The sequence below is a fragment of the Lithohypha guttulata genome, assembly GCF_036872675.1.
Source record: "Lithohypha guttulata strain CCFEE 5908 chromosome Unknown scaffold_4, whole genome shotgun sequence".
Lineage (NCBI taxonomy): Eukaryota > Fungi > Ascomycota > Eurotiomycetes > Chaetothyriales > Trichomeriaceae > Lithohypha > Lithohypha guttulata.
The window spans coordinates 1,339,835-1,359,017 of record NW_027042753.1 but is presented as its reverse complement, the minus strand read 5'-3'; the positions used below and the strand labels follow the sequence as shown (position 1 = coordinate 1,359,017).

General features: G+C 49.9%; 6 protein-coding genes across 6 annotated transcripts; 4 read left to right on the top strand and 2 right to left on the bottom strand.

Moving 5' to 3' along the window:
* Window positions 1-1,294: 1,294 nt before the first annotated feature.
* LTR64_005641 (uncharacterized protein) lies at window positions 1,295-1,891 on the top strand (the record flags this gene model as incomplete). The annotated part of the gene is made up of 3 exons (XM_064899979.1): window positions 1,295-1,403; window positions 1,493-1,755; window positions 1,811-1,891. 3 exons carry the CDS (start codon window positions 1,295-1,297, stop codon window positions 1,889-1,891), a joined length of 453 nt encoding a protein of 150 aa, XP_064753291.1.
* A 3,133-nt stretch (window positions 1,892-5,024) lies between these two features.
* LTR64_005640 (uncharacterized protein) lies at window positions 5,025-5,811 on the top strand (the record flags this gene model as incomplete). Its single annotated transcript, XM_064899978.1, is given in 6 exon segments — window positions 5,025-5,055; window positions 5,074-5,151; window positions 5,201-5,287; window positions 5,339-5,383; window positions 5,430-5,546; window positions 5,606-5,811. 6 exon segments carry the CDS (start codon window positions 5,025-5,027, stop codon window positions 5,809-5,811), a joined length of 564 nt encoding a protein of 187 aa, XP_064753290.1.
* A 1,000-nt stretch (window positions 5,812-6,811) lies between these two features.
* On the top strand, window positions 6,812-8,104 carry LTR64_005639 (uncharacterized protein; the record flags this gene model as incomplete). The annotated part of the gene is made up of 1 exon (XM_064899977.1): window positions 6,812-8,104. One exon carries the CDS (start codon window positions 6,812-6,814, stop codon window positions 8,102-8,104), a length of 1,293 nt encoding a protein of 430 aa, XP_064753289.1.
* Window positions 8,105-8,571: 467 nt separating this feature from the next.
* FMP32 (Protein fmp32, mitochondrial) lies at window positions 8,572-9,349 on the bottom strand (the record flags this gene model as incomplete). The annotated part of the gene is made up of 2 exons (XM_064899976.1): window positions 8,572-9,214; window positions 9,306-9,349. 2 exons carry the CDS (start codon window positions 9,347-9,349, stop codon window positions 8,572-8,574), a joined length of 687 nt encoding a protein of 228 aa, XP_064753288.1.
* Window positions 9,350-9,906: 557 nt separating this feature from the next.
* Window positions 9,907-13,812, top strand: RAD2 (DNA repair protein rad2; the record flags this gene model as incomplete). Its single annotated transcript, XM_064899975.1, has 1 exon — window positions 9,907-13,812. The coding sequence occupies one exon, from the start codon at window positions 9,907-9,909 to the stop codon at window positions 13,810-13,812; it is 3,906 nt and encodes a 1,301-aa protein (XP_064753287.1).
* Window positions 13,813-14,474: 662 nt separating this feature from the next.
* LTR64_005636 (uncharacterized protein) lies at window positions 14,475-16,436 on the bottom strand (the record flags this gene model as incomplete). The annotated part of the gene is made up of 2 exons (XM_064899974.1): window positions 14,475-15,502; window positions 15,539-16,436. 2 exons carry the CDS (start codon window positions 16,434-16,436, stop codon window positions 14,475-14,477), a joined length of 1,926 nt encoding a protein of 641 aa, XP_064753286.1.
* Window positions 16,437-19,183: the final 2,747 nt, after the last annotated feature.

Here is a 19,183-nt window from a genome sequence, read left to right as displayed (position 1 = left end):
CACATCTGACACATGTCCTGTGGCCATGGATGAATACAGCTTGCTTTATGTTCCCCTTCTACTTTGACTCGACTCATACCAGACTCAAATTACTGTCGCCAGAATTACGACTTGCTAACAATATCCGCTAGTCAAGTGAGGTAGATCTGCAGGAATTCCATAGTCGAGAACTCTACCACGAGTTTGTTGCTGCTACATTAGCTACTCGTCAACTACAGAACCAGAGAAAAATATTTTAGTGTCGTGCTGTGCAGCAGATACAATCCAATACTTTACAAGCTGACGTTCTACAGGATATTCCTTTCAAGGAACAATATGGTATTAGCACCTCCGCAGGTTTGAGCATTAGAAATGAGGAAAAGACTGAAAGGGGGTATACACGCATTATGAGAAGTGCTTTGAAAGGCAGGTGAAAACAGAATGCTTTCGTGGGCTTGCATAAGAAAGGACTGTGTAGGCTTTTATCAGTAGAACATGCTCTTACACAGTGCTACGCCCCTGTAGGCTAGTGCAATATGGTATTCTAATCAAGTTCTGAAGCTCCTGAATCACACAACAGACCAACCCGGTATTTGTGAGTTCGTCTTTGACCCAGCAACAAATCATCTTAACCCCTTTTCTGTATTGACCATCTAGACACCGATTTCCTTCTTGTTTGCAACAGTTATTCTGTGTCCTTGCGTTCTCATTATACCATAGAGCGTGACAGAGGCTAGGCAAGGGCGTGGAGATCTGCTACCGTAGCGCAGTCAGCAGCTTCTGTCCTGAGGACTAAGAGTTGGTCCTAAATCGTTGTGTGAAAGGTTGGGTCTTAAAATTTCAAAAACAGTAGTCTCGTTCAAGGGCTGATGCCTGTAGAAATCATGCGAGATAGCTCTGACTAGAATGAGCACCCAGTTGGCTGTGTATATCCGTTCGGAGCATACAGAGCTTATGGTCTTATCGTCAGCGCCAAAGACAGTCCTCAGAAGCCAGATTTACTTCCAGCCCCAATGTAAATCATCACAATTGCGCTGGAAAAGGACTGTCACATAGCACTTTCTCGAGCTCACTGGACCTCGTAGATAAGCGGTCAACTCTTGTCCTCCGTTGAGTCAAGAGGAGCCCGTCCGACTTACGGAAACAGTGGTTGCTGAGTGACAGCAGTTTCTGGCGTTCACAAACACTTCACTTTTAGCTTGCACACAAAACAAATCTTGAAATTGATCGATCAACCTTGCCCCACCCTGGACTATTTCTTTCGTTGCAAGATCTTCCCTTCTCTTCTTTTCTTCTTCTTCCTTCCAGCCTCAAGATGTCTCGTACATTGTACGAGTACATGTCGGATCGCTTCTGGTGGGCGATCCAGGACGCCTGCACCGAGGCGGACCTCAAAGAAGAGCACATCAACGAGTTGCTCACAGGTGAGTATTTCCACAAACCCGTATCGGTTCCCACGAAGAATCGTCTACGAGTTTGACCGATACATTTTTTCCGAGCTAACATTGGACAGCATACGAAGGCCAGCCCCTCGAAGCCGCCCAAGCTATCATCGACAGTGGCAGGCTGAACGCCGAGGAGATCGACTCCCTCGCTCGACCGGTCCTCGAATGCCTGCAGCGAGCAACGAGGACGCCGGTAGCCAACCAGGCTGCCGCAGAGATAGAGGGAGGAATCTACCTCATGGAACTAGAGACACTATGTGTCACACTTTTCGCCTCGTTGGAAGAACGAGAAATCTCTTGGGTCTGTTGGATCTTGCTTCACTTCGGCATTGTAAGTCTGAACCCAACCTGAACCCGAACCAACGCTGACATGCTTGATTTCACAGCCACTTGCTATTCAGACGTTCGAAGAAGTGGAGGATGCTCGGGCAACCATGAAGCTGGTGAGATGGTCGGATTCATTGTGAGCAGGTTATTCTGGGCTCGGCGCGTCGTTCAGAGCCATCTGGCGCCATAGCAGCTTTCTTTTGGGCATGGGATATGGACAGGGATAGTTCAAGCCAGGTAGCTTCATCGTACACCTGGCACAAGGGAGTCAGTTGGACTCGAATCAAGGAATGCTGTCCAATATCGATTTCGAATATTGCCCTTCTTTGTGTGTTGTTTACGCGTTTTTCGGCAAGCATGCAATGTGCTTCGTAGTAGTGACTTCACTTTCCAGATTGTGAGTACCTCGTTGGTATTAAGCAGTTGTCCATTGTTCCTTCCGATACAAATCGAAAGCGATAAGTCAGCATTCCGCCTCAGGACCTTCCGAGCCTGCTTTCGAGCTCAAGCGTAGTTAGCGTGCAGTGTGCAGATCTCCCGTGAATCCAGGAACAGTTCTCTCCAAACGCGCTGAGGAGATCCGGACGCCGGTTGCTTAGCTTCGTCCTTCGGTGTCCATGGTGTACTTCATCCGAGTCTAACAACAATACTCCTTGGCCAATCAAGATGCATCGATTCCATCCAAATGCAAACTCTTGCAACGCACCGATCGAGTCTATGTACGACTGTCCTTCCGCACCGCATCCCACGAAGATGGGGACACCAGTATAGAATTATGGCAACGCATACAAGAAGCATACACAACTAGCGTCTGTGGGCTCAAGAGGGCTTATGAGATACCCAGGAGTGATGGCCACATCAGCTGGGACCCCCTGTGGTGCGATTGTGTGAGAGGTCGGCAAACACCGAACTGACCATATCTTCCGAAATTGCGGTCAGCTGGACAAGCCATCCTGGTTCAACGCGAAAGCACCCCAGAGCAGCATGCGCAAAGACACCAGTCTGACCTGGCAGGATATATACTCTGATGGGAAGAAGAGAAAACAACCCGTCCCAAACACAGGCGGTAAAAGCGAGGAGTGTGCATCATGTACCCCAGTCCTTCACATAAGACAGCCAGCAAGCGAAATTACTCTTGAAGAGTATGAGTGTCAGATAACACGTCAAATATCTCCATGAGACCTGCCCACAAGGCTAGATGTGTTCAAAGCTGCTTGACAATCTTTGGTATCGGTATGGTTCGCTGGCCAGATCAGGCCAGCATCACGTAGAAGTGTTGCGTAACAAGCTTATGTGACCACAGTTCGGTACCGACAGAGCTCACCGATACTTCTGGCTTTTGAAAGAGCATTTGCTCATGTACATACGCCCTCGTAAGTAGAGGCCATACTTTCTCGGTCTAGGATACATCGTCTGTATTCCTGCTGACAGGAGATGTGGCTCTCTTTTCTCAACAGCACGCCTTTGGCATTCTACTCACCGAATATTGATGCCAGGGCGAGATGAGCCGTAACCTCAAAATTCAGGTCTTCTAGAGCTCGATTCTGAACCACATCCAATGGCCAACTTGAAATCGTCTTCACGAACTTACCAGTACCTGATCGTGAGTCAATATGGAAGCAACCATTGAGGCTCACCTGGCGCCGGGCGTTATGGTCGTGTCGGAAGCTGATGCAAATCAATCTCGTGCCATACTTACTCCTTTATCGTGCTTCAACCATGGTATCAGTTGACTGGTCAAGCACTACACGGTTTGATGACGTTCTTCCAGGAAGGAGGGCAACCCACTTTGCTAATACTCATTAAGACTGTAAGCATGGTCGTGGAAGCACTCTGGAGCCGCTCATGGCGGTCATTATGCACGTCCAGCTCTTCTTTAGCGCTGGAACACTAGAGGATCCTGGATTGCATCCACATGCGATGGCGAGTCCATGTCTAGTCGCCCGGACGTGCGTGATTTTTGTTGTCTACAACCCGCCGTGCTGGAGCCAGTGATGCTGCCCACTTCCAGTCTTCATGTCTGAATCTGCGGAAAAGTCTCCCCCATGACCAGTGCTCAGGCCTGAGTGGTGCCTCAACATGGAGTGGTCCATGACATCTCCCTCGCCCCCAACCGGCTTTTGTTTGTGTGCATGCTGGAAATATTATACGAAGAGGCCACCACTTCACACGAGCTTGAAGCTCCAAGTATGAATACAGTTTTTTATATGATCTGAGCCTCTCTTGACCCATCTTGGTGTCGGCAGCTTGCGGCTGCGGTGGTCTCGACGCTGGCCTTGCCTGCTAGACCCTTGGTTCCAGCATTTCTGAACAGTTTGGATATCGTATTGTCATACCGAGATCGATATAGCCACCATGCTAAGTCAGCTACTGCATGGCCTGGGCAACCCACGAGGAGGAAGCTGTGTAGAGAAACCATCATTGGCGATGTTCTTGTCTCTACCATGGGTATGTCGTCGCGAGGCTCAAGGCTCAAGGCGCAAGGCCTGGTCATGGTGTTCTCGTCAATCAACGAAACCTTCACTGCATAGGCTGGATATGTGCTGATGTGAGTTGGAGGGAATTGTTGTCCTGGGCCCTGCCTCTTCTCCGTACAATTGTGGTATTCCCATTCTTCAGTTGCGACGAAGTCCTTATCCTCGTGTGGTTACTCGGGTCTCTTTCTTGCGCTCGGAAGGGTTTGTGGTGTTGCTACTAGCTATGCACCAGATGAGCTAGAACAACGACCAATTCTGTCCAGACTGTGACGGTATTATGTTGATTCTAATCTCTGAATGTTCGTCAAGGCTGGGGCAGAGATGTTGAGAAAGCTACTTCACTCCGGAAGCGGTCGAGCCGTCCACTCCTATCTATTGTTTCCTAATATGGTGATAGTCCTCATGGCCCCCAGACTCTATCGACCAGGCAGAGTTGGAACGATGGGTCTAGTACACAGATGCAACACGCAAATACTCGGTCTTGTCTGCTGCTAAGGATCTAATCGCCTGGAAAGGACATAGCAGAGCGCCTGGTGGATCCCTGTCGAGGCTCTGAGCATGGTCGGCTTACACCCTAGATGTCTCAGCAATGTCCGAAGGAATCATTGACCTTCAGGCCGTGCACCGGCATTTCGAGAGAGTTGTCATACAATCTGCCTGCCGTCGAATCTTAGGTCTTGGCAAGGACTCAGCTGTTCGGATTAATCTTTCGCACTTCTACTCTGCACGATCCTCACTCTTGGCTACACTTTCTAAGCTACGATTTTGTCTCTCTCCTCCAGGCAGTTCAGACAGCATGGCTCCGTTGACGCGAAGCAGAAAGCGAGGTATGTATCATTGTCCAGTTCAAGGCAGACGTGTACTAAGCAGTGCAATAAAGCTCGACAACCTTGCTGCGCAAAACAAGCGAGCGAAGCACAATGGTGAGTCAACTCACAACGAGCTTAGAACATTACCTGATCTAGACAATAGACGACGAAGAGTCTGAATCCTCCGATTCAGCGCCACTGCACCCTCTCCATCCTGATCTGAATGGGTCACCGAGGACAGAACCACGAAGTATGTATCATCACAAAGTAATTGAGTTGGATCTGTACTAAGTAATCACAGAGCCCAGAGCCCCAACTGGTCGAAACGAGGGAGCAGAACAGAATGGTGAGTCAACTCATAACGAGCACGAAATGTTATCTAACCCAGATAGACGATGAGGAGTTTGAGTTGCCACTCGAGCCAGTCCATCCTGACCTAGGAGGGCCTATCCCGGAATGGCCGCCAGGACCAGGCTCGGAATATAACTCTTGCGCTACAAGTTACCAATGTCTGTGTGGCCAACATTGTCAGCTGCAGTAAGACGTGCCTTCATAATGCGTGATATAGCGCAATACCGCGAATTTAGGAGGAAGGATGTAGCCGCTTACCACACATACTGGATGGAGCGACTGGAGGAGGAGGAGGAGGAGGAGGAGCTCAGGCAGCACTACAAGAACTTGAGGCGGGAGCGTGAGAAGCAGCAGAAGGAGCGGGAGAAGCAGGAGACGGTGAGAGAGGAACAGAGTGAGGATGAGGGGAACAATGACGAGTAACGATCAAGAAATCGGGGATCTGCAGATTTCTGGTCAATGTTGTTCTCCTCTCATTCTTTGGTCACATTCGTCGTTCTCTACTTACCAGGATGTTGCGTGTGAATTGTGTACGCTCGGATCACCTTTGGCTTGTCTGGCTATTTATGTTCTGTCATACTGATGGCAGATTGAACAAATACAGGGAGGAAGCAGGAAGTGATCGAAAGCAACACCGGCGCAGGAAAAGAAGAGGCATTAGTTGTCCGAAAGCATATATAGCTGAGCGGCATGCACAGTGAAACTGCCACACAACTGGGCTCATCTTTCTATCGAGGCTCAACTGATGTAGCACTGGCATCCTACTTACTCCGTATGCGCCACAAACAAACGTCATACCACTTGCAAGAAGTGTAGCCGACCATGTCCGGTCTTGTACATATCAATCACCCATCTTCGGTTGACACGGCCTGGAGATGCGTTCGTTAGGAACATGGAAGATGTCTCTACGAACGGATCAGCATTGCATCCGGAGCATGGATGCTCGTGATTGGCCAGGGTTGTGCTGCAAGGGACGCGCCACTGCGTTAACTCATTTGTAATCTGCATTTGAGTTTCAAGCTTGTGCCTGAAAAGCAGGAGTCAGAGGGTGAGCCATGCTTCTTTCAGTATGGTCGTGGTTTCAATGGAGATTTGTTGCTGGCTGCCCAGGTGAATCTGGGGTTGTGGTAGATGATCTGAGCTTCTCGCCGCTCTTGAGCCTCTTCTCGTCTATGTCTCCATCCTCATCCTCCAGACTCGCCCTGTGCTGTCAATTGCGACAACATCCTACCATCGACGACATGCTGTAGCCTGCTAGCGGGCACGTATTGCCATCTTCTGATCTTCATCAATCACACTCATTTGACCATTCTTGTGGTGGTGCTGTGCACGACTGCTTTTCACTCTTTGACCTCGAGCGCAGTATACTAAGAGCTACTGCTACGAACCCTGTTCTTGAAGCCTCTCAAACATTGCGCGAAACATGAAGATCTTCCTGGCCCTTTTTGCGACCGTCCATTTCCTCTCCTTCCTGGTCACGGCACATCCGTTCGTTATCGTCAAACCACAGATCACGCAAGGCGCTGTGCGGTATCCTCAAACAACGAACCATCATTATAAGCGGCAAGGATTACTTGACAGTTTGGAAAGCGCAGCAAATAGCTTGCTTGGAGTTGGAGGCCAGACAACCACTTCGTCGAGCAAGAAAAACGAGAAGACGACTTCCTCAGCCTCCCTCAAGACCTTGGTTGCACCAGCCGTAGCCTCCACCACAATTTCCACGCAGTCTCCACGCACTACCTCTACAAAGGACAGCGATGACGACGACCACCACGATAATAACGAGCCTTCAACAAGCACAGAATCAAGTACCTCGACAACGGATGTGTCCGCAACCACTACTGAATCCAGCACAACAACTCAATCGGAATCCACGATCAGCTCAACGACAACCGCCCTGCCGGCGTCCACTACTTCAACATCTCAGCCTGCACCATCAACCTCAGTAACCGCGACACCAACAGCATCAGCAAGCATATCCAACGACTCGGGCGATCGCGTTCCACCCGCCGGCATAGCCGTTGCAGTCATAATGTCCTTGCTGATCCTCGCGCTCACAGCATGGCTCATCTTCAAATACCACCCGAAGTGTCAGGCCTGGTGGACAGCCCGACAAGAGCGCCAATACCGAGAAAGAAGTCATCGTGATGCCCTCGATAGACCTACCGCCAGATCGAACAATCCCCGAGAACAAGCACTCGACAGTGGCGTATCCCGAAGAGCAACCATGCTCAAAAGTTTCTTCGCCCCAGCCACCGTCCGCCTCGGCGGAGGTCAAGAAATCAGGCGCAAACCCGTGAACTGGGGCGCGACCAGTCCAACCATGACAGGAACAGAACGAGACATCGACGCTGACGGCGAAAAGATTCCCATGACGAGCTCAGCAGCACCAATGGGTCAAATCGAGAGGTTTTCAATGTTCCCAAAGTCGAAACAGGATCGGGATCAGAATCAGAATCAGAATCAGGTGCATGAATTACCTGCAGACATGGGTACTATTACTACCTCAACACCAGCACCAATCAGCCCAGTGAGTCTGAGACCGAAGCCGAGTCTAAGTAGTTTACCGCCCGTATCGCCGCTGTCGACTCATGCACGAGGGAGATCATCGGCGGCGGCAACAGAGGCGGAATTACCCTCTCTACCACCGATACCGACCTTGCCACCTTTGACGCATGCGAAGAGGGGAAGTGATGGGGTGTTTCGTCTGAATTGAATGATGGGGAGACAAGTATGTTGACGAGGAAGAGGTGTAGTAGTGCGACAAGGTTGAAGTAGTTGAGTAGGTGGACAGATAGATACCCCCCTTTTTCTTTTAGCGTGATGTGTTTGAATGTGATTTGTGTGTTCTGCTGTAGCTGTTCGCTCATACATTTCTATACTCGCTTTGTTTGCGTCCAGTAAGGATCAAGTAATGTGCTATCTTACGAGTTGACCTCGTCTGGCTTGCATCTGGTTCTGGTACGGCGAAGTTCAAAGTGAAAGATAGTCTAAAACATGTGGTTTGGAACACTTGAAATCCGAGCTGAGTCGTATACAATTTGTTTTACACAATGAACAAGACTTGATAAAAGCAGGCTATCTAACGGGTAAGTGTTACGCTTCTCGCTCAATTCAACGACACAAAAGGACGACAGAAGTACAGGCTGCTGTACTGCTGTTTCCAACACCAGGAACCCAACCTCACATAAGTAATCTCCAAGCACCGAGGATAAGAGCAGCTGTACCCGTGCAGACACCCATCAGCCACTGTAAAGTCGAGAACTTGACAGCCTCGACTCTTTCTCTTAGGCTAGCGACTTCCTGCTCAATTCTCGCTTCCGTCTCTTTGATCCGCATATCTTGGCTGTTCGCTTCGTCCCTTATCCTTCCCTTTTCCAGGTTCAGGTCTAGACGCACACTAGCCTGAGTACGACCAATCTCGTCTCTTAATCTTGCGCTGAGTTTGGCCAGATCCGAGGATAATCTTTCGTGACTGCTTCTTGTGAGTTGGATCTCTGAGCTGTCGGCGTTGGCGAGTTCGCTCCTTAATTTAGCGAAATCGACTTTTTGCGTATATGTGGATCGTTCGGCGTCTTCTTTCAGGACCATGGTTCTTGTGAGATTCTGGATGGACTCTTCGATAACACTGTTCAGGACACGCATCATAGCGACAGCCTGAGTCTCGTTGAAGCCCTCGTCTTTTAGTCTTTGGACAAACTTGAGAGTATCGAAATGGTGGGATTTCTGGTTTGCTCGTGTTGTCGCAAACGTCCGCTTGGCAATCTGGAACGTTGTCGCATAAGTGCCGTTGTGTCGAAGTGGTGCGCCAGAACTGGTTACAGGTCTGCGGGAAGTTGTGTGTTTGACCTGTACGTGTGAAGGAGGAGTAGATCTAGGAGAGGACGGAGCTTGAAGTGTCGAGAATCTGGAGATACCCCGAGCAGGTATTGTTACTTGTAACGAAGGCGTGACGTGCCATCTTGTGCGCACTGTAAGTGGTGAGGCACATAGTTTCCGAGTCGTTGTGTGAGCGAAAGCAGATGCAGGAGCTGGCACTTTCGCGTAGATAAATCGTGGAAGTTCTATTATTGCTTTGTGGGGAGCCATGCTTGCCGAGCTGTACTGTGTCAACGATGGTAGATATTGCGTGGTCGATGCATATGGGTGTTATTGCTGTTGCTAAAACATTCTATAGGCAACCAGGTGAGTGGCACCCACTTCAGATCGTTCCTGCTCGTTTTCGTGCTGCGCCGTACCAATCCAGATTCAGGTCGTTCCTTCCTCGTGACGACGCGAACGACTACGTCATCATGTACGGCTTGACTCGAGGCCTGAACAGGTGGACATTTCGGGGCTTCACAGGGCTCAATTGTGAGTACCAGACACTTGGGCGTTCACTTCGATCATAATCCTCATTTGCGCAGACGCCGTTTATGGGTGTTGTTGTGCGCAGCAATGAGGACGAACGATTGCTGGCTTCCGCACTTGGCGCATCAATGTTAGATCATCCCCCGTTCGCTCATTTCGATCTCAATCATGGGTGTTACAGGCTTGTGGACAGTGGTGGCACCTACAGCCCGTCCAACCAAGGTCGAAACGCTCAATCGTAAGAGACTAGCTATTGATGCTTCAATATGGATCTACCAGTTCTTGAAAGCTGTTCGTGACAAGGAGGGAAATGCCCTGCGAAACTCCCATGTCGTTGGTTTCTTCCGCCGTATATGCAAACTGCTATACTTTGGCATAAAGCCAGTCTTTGTCTTCGATGGCGGCGCTCCCATTCTGAAAAGGGAGACAATTCGCAAGCGTGCGGCAAGAAGAGAGGGTAGAAGAGATGATGCTGCGCGCACAGCTGGCAAGCTGCTCGCTGTACAAGTCGCACGAGCTGCCGAAGGAGAGGCTGCGCGTCAGAAAGATGCGCGAGCTAGACCTGACGAGGAGGAGATACCTGAGGACCAAGAACTTGTCTATGTGGATGAGATTGGCATGAACCAGCAGCAACGACAAACCGGAAGAGGCTTCAAGAAACAGGATCAATACCATTTGCCCGAGCTCAATATGAGCATTGAAGAGATGGGTGCACCGAACGATCCGCGTGTCATGTCGCAGGCTGAACTCGAAACATATGCGAAGCAGTTCCACGATGGCGAAGATATCAATCTATACGATTTTTCCAAAATTGATTTCGATAGTTCTTTCTTTCAGAGTTTGCCAGCTGGTGACAAGTACAATATTCTCAATGCTGCCAGGTTGAGAAGTAGAATGAGAATGGGCTACAGTAAAGAACAACTTGATGTCATGTTTCCTGATCGCGCGGCTTTCTCAAGATTTCAGATCGAACGTGTCAAGGAACGCAACGAGCTTACTCAGCGACTCATGCACGTCAGTGGTATGGCTGAAGGTGAATGGGACATGGGCAGCAGGATCGCTGGTGAGCGAGGAAAGGAGTATGTACTTGTACCACATGATGGTGTCGAAGGTGGTTGGGCGCTTGGTGTCGTGTCGAACCGGAAGGGCTCCAAGAAAGACACTGTGATCGACCTAGATGCGCCTGATGAGGCTGATGAAGCCGGATCTGAGGACGAAGACTTTGAAGATGTTGCTATCGAGGGTATCAATAGGATACCTCAATCTTGGAAGAGGAAGAGACAACAGGTCAAAGAAGTAGATTACGACATCTCTTACGAGGAGGCGGCTGAAAGGATCGCGAAGAAGCGCAAAGCAGTTTACGAGGGTCGAAAGAAGGCTGTCGCACAGCCATCAACTACACCATCAAAAGTGGTCCCAATGAAGCCCATGATGCCCAAGCAACAGTCTACGAGTGGAGCAGACGATGATGCCCTATTTGTAGATCAAGGAAATGTGAGCGCAGAAGACGAGGACGATGTATTCGAGGATGTGACCATGACAGTGCCATTGGATGATGACCAAGACGATCTACAACGAGCAATTGCCATGTCACTTGAAAAGCCCGACGATGAGGGCGGCTTCATCGCCACGAACGATGACAAAGCAATTCTGTCAGACAACGATGACAAAGATTTTGACCTTCAAGCTGCACTGGCGGAGTCACGATCTTCGAAATATCAGCCGAAAACAAATGTCAGAGCTAGTCCACCACACCGCCCTAAGAAAGCTCCTTTCGCGGGTCCTTTACCGTTCGAGTCACTCAACTTGGGGCAATCGTTGCTCGGCAAGAAGAAAGCAAAGAAAACTGAAGAGAAACTTGCTGGCGGATTCGATCGAGAGCTTGGGGACGATGCATTCAAGAAGCCAAAGAAGGCTCAACCTGAACCACACTGGTTCAGTAATTCTGCCGAGTCTCGTCCGTTATGGGCTCAGGCCATGGATGAGACAGCAGAGGGTCAAGGGTCGAACGGAGTGGAGGACGTAGGTGATACAGAAGTTCAGCAGCAGAAAAAGCCAACGCGAGAAGTCATCGATCTCGAAGCTGATAGCATGAACGACCAGCCCGAGCCTGAATCTGTAGAAGTCCTGGAAGCAAGTAAGGATGACTGGAATGCGCTAGAGGACGAAGAGCACCTTCGGCAGCAAGAAGAGGCAGACAAGAAGGCTTTAGAAGCAGAAGAAGTCGCAGAGGCACGTCGAAAAGCACTTCAAGAAGAGCGAGAAAAGAGATACGAACTAGCTAGGCAGATCGCCGCAGACAACGAAGACCCTAAGATGGACGAGGTGGCTGACTTGACTCGTGCAGATCCTCCACCTCCATCTGGAAAGCCTACAAATATACCCACAACAAATATCGTGACGACAAACGGTGACAATTCTGAAGATGAAGAAGTGGAGTGGAGTGAGTCTGACCATGAACAGCCAGAAAAACCATCAGAAGCTATACTACCACAATCCGAAGAGCCAGCTGGTGGCCGCATGCCTGATCAGCAGACAGTCGTAGAATCTGACGACGAGGACGACACGTTCGAAGATGTTGAGAAAGCGCCATCGCCACCGCCCTTCGCGAGACGTCCTACACCTCCTTCTATCCAAAAACAGCCTTCTGCAATCGATCAAAGCATGTTCGTTGATGACGACGAAGCACAGGCAGCCGACCAAGCCTTCAACAACAACGAAGCAGCTCCTGAGACTAGTGAACCTCAACAAGACTTTTTCGAGGATGACTCAGACGAAGAACTCATGCGTCAGCTTGCCAACGAGGCAGAAGAGCACTTTCGCTTCAGTAACGAGCTCAACAATACCAGGCCAAAATCTCCAACCCAGGCTATGCGAGATTATGAAAACGAACTCAAACAACTCCGGAACCAACAGAAGAAAGATCGTCGAGATGCAGATGAGGTTACGCAAACCATGATACAGGAGTGTCAAGCTCTTCTACGACTATTTGGCTTGCCGTACATCACTGCGCCAATGGAAGCGGAGGCTCAGTGTGCAAAATTGGTACACCTAGGCCTGGTAGATGGAATTGTGACTGACGATTCGGATATCTTTCTGTTTGGTGGGACAAGAATATACAAGAATATGTTCAATGCGCAGAAGTTTGTCGAATGTTATCTCTCCGGCGATCTAGAAAAGGAATATGCTCTCGATAGAAGGAAGCTGATCCGATTCGCACATCTTCTCGGAAGCGATTATACAGAAGGCATACCTGGCATAGGTCCTGTTACTGCACTTGAAATCATATCCGACTTTCCAGATCTAGTCGACTTTAAGGAATGGACATTAAAGGTGCAACTCGGCCTCCAAACACCGAGCGTAATGGAAGGACTCCTCACAACTGCCTTCCGGCGTAAATTCAAACGTACCGTTCAACGAAAACTATTCTTACCTACAAACTTCCCAGATCTCCGAGTCGACCAAGCCTACCTCGATCCAGAAGTCGATGCGAACCCCGAAGAGTTCCAATGGGGCGTACCTGACCTCGATAAGCTGCGCAATTTCCTCATGGCAACCATCGGCTGGTCACAGGACCGGACCGATGAGATCCTAGTCCCTGTGATCCGTGATATGAACAAGCGAGACGTTGAAGGTGTACAGAGCAATATTACGAGGTTCTTTGCTGGAGGTGTTGGTGCGGGCACTGTCGTGGGCCGTGGGATTAATGGATCTACTGGTACTGGTACTGGTACTGGAGGAGCAAGCGTGGAAGGAACTGCTCCAAGGAACAGGACTGGAAAGGAGAGTGGACGCATGAAGAATGCCTATACGAGATTGAGAAGTGAGGCCGAGAAGAAGAAACGCGGCGCATTGTTAGACGAGCTTCCTGATGATGGTGTTGATGGTGATAACGAAGGGGATGTAGATTTCAAAGTTCAGAACCACGATGATCATGACGAAGAGGAAGGCGAGTCATCGTCACCTGCTGCTACCGGTAAGAAACAGAAATCAAAACACAGGGCGGCTGCTGCTAAGCCGAAAAAGCCTGGACGACAAACTGCGAAGACACGGAAGACACGCTCAAAGACTTAGAGTGCTGTGCATCAGAGGACACTTAGTACTGTGCGCGTATGCATACCCATCATCTATAATAATTATCTTTCGAGTTGAAAATTCTCATTATTAATTGCATGCATGCAACTCTCTATCGTTTGTTCTTTAACATAGTGCATGTATGTATGTGCATTCGTTGCATACCACAATAAGAGTGGTATACTTTTCTTCTTTCGAACGCCAACAATCATAGACGGACGATCAGATTATCCTCGTCATAAAAACAATATTCTCGAAAAGAAAAACTCCTAACCAAAAGCCTTGAACTTTTCTTTGTTTCTCTCTCTCTCTCTCTCTCACTGTCGAAAGGTCATCACAGGCCATTAAACCCATTTCCTGTAGCTTTGTTCCCCAAAGCCCCCCAAAAAGGAGAAGAAAAAGGCGGTGCGTGCTTGTTCACCTTTGCACTGATGCCTTACCCTGACCTTGAATCCATAGTCCCAAATCGTGAGGAGGATATCAATACACGCTTTTTTTGCGCCAAAACGTCCTCAAAGTTCGACTGTTGCCGCCCATCATGCAAACATGAAAGATTCGTTAGTGAAAAATAATGCCTCTTTTCTCCGTGTCCTGCCGTAAAACCAATCACGGCTGTTTTTACAAATATGTCGCCATCTTGCTCTGTGCCTGTGGCAAAGTGTTTATACCACGGCAGCCAAAGTCATGGGTGAACTGAATGGAGCATGGTGTTGTTGTGGACCCGAATCGTCAAGATAGCTATGTGCACTTCTGCTCTTGGGTAAGCCAGCTCTTCGAAGTGGAGGACAAGGGGATGACGACGTTGCTTGAGGTTCGGGCACTCGAAACAGCTCATTGAGTGGATGCTGCTCCTGTTTCTTGCTCTGAGGTGTTTTTTGAGGACTTATCGAAACACCCTCCGCTTTTCTTACTTCTTCCTTCAGTGCCCTTGTAATGACACCAGAGCGTACAACAAGATCTTTGAGATCTTGCGTGTCAAACGGAAGTTTTCTCTGCTTCCGAATCTCAATCTCTCGTGGTGACGACCCGGTTCCATTGCGGTTCTCATGCATGGCCTGCAGGAAATGGCGAGCTTGAGCAAGACTTTCTCCTCTGGCTCTACCATGTACAGCAGGAGTCGTCATGGTGGACACGGATCTCCGACCTGTGTTCGTCTGACGTCGAGGCCGAGCTGTGTAGATCGGCTGCTTTGTGTCTGCAGCCATGTCAGTGAACGGGTCAGATGACGCAGGTGAAGCATTAATGATGCTGGTCTCGTCGTCGTTAATAGTGGCTAGATTGATGATAGTTTCAGCATCTTCCCACAAGTTCTTGGTTCGTCCGCCAAGTAGTTGCAATTCTGCAGCCTTTGACCTTAGTCGCTTCAGTTCTTCCACCAAGGCCATAAATTCCTGCACTTGACCAAATTGGAGATGTACGCTAGGCTGCCTATCGATGATTGCTTGTGGTATCTTCACACTTCTGACTGAATCTCGGCCATTAAATGCATGTGTATCAACCAGGGGGAAATCGGCATTGTCTTCGCAGACATCGTCAAAGACAAAGTCGTCACTCCATTCTTCACTGACAGGCTTGTGTCCCAAGCGCCAGGTCTGATATTTGGACGTGACAGGTAATTCTTCGGGTGGTCCTTCGCGGTTTACAGGAACACTCTGACTTCGGAAATGCAGTTGTGGAAGACCTTTCCTTCCTGACGAACGACATCGATCACCATTCAATTGCTTACCATGTACAGTCTTTGGCCGTGCTGACTCGCTCAATTGCTGATGCTCGGACCAGTCGAAGATCGAAGGTTTGGAGATACTTGTATGATCATCCTTGTCGTCCATGTCCATCTCTTGAAATCTGGCAATCAAAGGATGTGCCGCATTGCCAGGCGAGGACATTGTATTGTGAGCATGTGTCAACTGCAGTCTGGTATTGGGAAAAGCTTCGTTCCCGGAATGCCAATCTAGCTCATCATCGTCAAATGTCATGTCATCCAGCATATCACCCACACGATCATACTCTTTAGCTTCGTGGCCAAGGGGTAAGAGTGGAGGAGAGGAGTCGATATTCACGGGATGCACCTTGAGTGGCACCGGCGTCATGCTGAAGTCCTCCGTATGAGGTGAGGCCGTTCGAGGAGGAGTTGCGATTAAAGCATCGTCAGCCGTGGATGTGGTGGAGGCGGATTTGGATACGTCGAGGGTGATGCCAATACCATGCATCCTGACATCCTGGTTGTAGAATGGAGAATCGTGCATGTGAACGTCGTCCGCTTCTCTTTGGTTGAGTGTGTTCCACAACTCTGATCGACTTTCAGTTTCATCTGATGTTCGGGCTGCAAAGATTGTCTCAAGCTTCGAGTCTCTCGGGACGTTTGAGCTGGCCGTCGTGGCCCGAGTAGCTATGGAATCGTATGCGGTATCGCTTTTGAAGTCAATGGACTCGGTGTCGGAGAAAACACGGCCATCAGCATCTGAGCTGGTCGTTGGAGGATCAGAAGCTGATAGGGAGGTTCTGGGACGGAAGGAGTCGCCTCGATCGTACCGCAAAGGGGGCGGGCTTGATGTCAAGGATGTTGAGTCTACTGATGGAGGGACATCGAAAATTAGTGGGCTTTCATGACGTCGTGGCAACATTGATGTCGTCGTTAATGCTGTTGGGCCTGCACGTACAGGCGAAATTGTGCCGTGGGCAGCGGTTCGAGTGAGTTGGACTGAAGGGTCAGTGAAGTTACGCCGCCGTGACGTGACTCTCCGAAGAGAGGATAGCGAACGTCTAAGCCTACGATCCGGGGTAGGCAGGCCATTGTAGTCTATTTGCTGCTGAGGCTCTTCACGGGTAGTATCCAGTACCTCTGCTTCATCCAGGTCTGAGCCTCTTAGAACTACTGGTTCTGCGTGAGTAGGCAGAGAGATGACTCTTATCTGACCAGCTGCCGTTGCAGTCTCTGATTTCCTTCGTTTCCTGGGAAAGTGTGTCTCGAAGAACGGACGCCATGTTTCCCTACCAGATGGTCGAGATGGTCCAGTCGAGGGTAGAGTAGAATCCTGGATGCTCTGGCGTTGTGCAAGATCACTATAGGTCGGCCTCGAAAGAATGTCCCTGAATGTTTGAGAACGTTGGTGACTGGTTGCTGGACGGCGTAAGATCTGTCCTCGTGCTTCGTCCGTTGATAAGCCTCGCTGCGAGAAGGACCTTTTTACCAGTTTGTTGGGCATCGACGTCCCACTTGTCGCAGGTCGTTGGTGTAGTGTCGACGATGTGAGAGACTCGTCGTCGTCCTGACATTTGAGAGATGGGGCTGGGCTCGCGTTGTGGGATGAGAAGGACGACAGACGCTTCATCCATCCAGAACTAGAACCTGAATCCCGATGGCTTGTGGTACTCCTGCTTGCCGATATCCTTGGACGAAGGATGGACCGTCTAGATGTCGAACTAGCTCTTGAGGAGGCCTCATCTTGAACAGGCAGCTCTCTGGTTGTCGATAACAGTCTCGACGAGGAGGAGAGGCGCTTCCAGCCGACCAGCCTAGGCAGATGAGACGGTACATCCTCGTACAGAATTGGTGTTGTCGGCTGGGACACACTTCGTCGAGGAAGGGAGGGCGCTGAGGTTGGTAGTGGGGCGACATGGGGCGACGATCCAGGTCGTTTTCGCTTGCCAGGGTGCAATGAGGGTGCGTCAATGTAGTCGTCGGCCTGGCTGACACCAAAGGCCAGGCCAGCTGCAGCTGCTCCTAACGTCCCTAGAGCGCAAAGCTGCACACCTTGTCAGCACAACGAGTCACCTGAGTCATGTAGTCTGTCACATACCGTCGCAATGTGCTCCTTTTGTTCCATCATAAACCTCGTACAGATACAGCCTGGGCTGTACCGATTTCGTGTTCATTGACTTCGTTCATTTCGTCAAAGACATGGATAGGTAGTGGAAGGGCAGGTACAGATGAGTGAATTGTATGGTGCAAACGTTGCTGTATAGTTACACGTGGCAGCGGGGAACAGTCGGTGAGGTTCGTTCGAGTCTGTAAACACTGATAGTGAAGATGTGCAGGGCAACCTGAGAGTCACCGAGTGGGAGTGGTAAAGGAGCGTCAATGAGGAAGCCTCCTCTGCTTCATGCCGATCCGACAACACGCAAAAGCACAAACTAGAACAACAGACCCGTACACAGACAGCGAGAGGTTCGGAGAAAGAGCAGAATATCAGAAATGCTAAGGTATGCACAATTCAAAGTCGTGGCAGAGTCCATCTGAGGGTGGAGGATCCTACTGGCTGCCAGGGTCTCCTCAGTCGACTGCCATCGCTTGGCCTGCTGAAACGCTTGCTTCTGTCTAAATTGGCTACCCTCCGCTCACGCCAACACTGTTTTGGTGCTAATCTACGCTTCCTACGACTGCCTAGGACTGCCTCGACTGCTACGTTCTTGATGGTCGCTGTCTGTTGACTGTCCTTGCTGCTGGTTGCCGGTCTAGAAATCAAATTCAACCGGAACAGCACTGAGCAGGATGGTCATATTGTAAAACTGCTCATCTCCCTGCGGTCACCGCACTCAAGTCCTACTGCTATTGTGACACGATAGAGGATGATCCCCAGGTCATCTCAAGTACGAGGAATGGTTGTGCAGCACGAAGACGTGCAAGCGCGAGATATACCTTTCAAAGCAGGGTAAGAGCATCGTGTGTTTCCGCTTGTTGCGAAACACTATGTGCGACAATGGAGAGGCCATCAGATGTCTAACCTTAACGAGTACTACCAACCAAGGCACTTCGCATGTTGACAAGGGCTGGCTGCTCGACTGGTCCTCAACCCTGACTGGTCGTGAGCAGTCAGCGAATTAGGATTGGCATTTCCGTTCAGATACATGGGCAGCCATGTACACCACCATGATAACGAGGATATCCCAGACATTATATCTAGGCGGCTCGATATCGTTCCGTCACAAGTGACACCACTCTGCTCTTTTTTGCCTTGCCCCGCCGATAGAGCAACCTGCCACAGAAAGCCACAGACTTCGTCGTGCAAGATCGACTCTGCCTCTTCCACGTTGGGAACATATGAAGATGCGAGGATGGAAAAGTCACTCCCACTGGGCAGCTTATCGGCTACGCCGCACTGCACATAATAAGCAGCACCGTAAGCGAGTCATGGACGAACCTGAGTCAATTTTTGTCAGACAGTGCGTGTACATGGCCGACCAGGCGCAGGCTGGCGAAAGATATGCTTCCGTTTATGCTCGCTCGCTTTGATCATCCACGTCAATCCACAAAAGATGCAGCTGTACGTAAGATTGCACCAATGACAATTCCTCTGCCGCAATGTGAGCGTGTCCAAGCCACCGAGCTATTGTATTGACAGCATGGCGAAGGAAGGATCCACATGTGCTC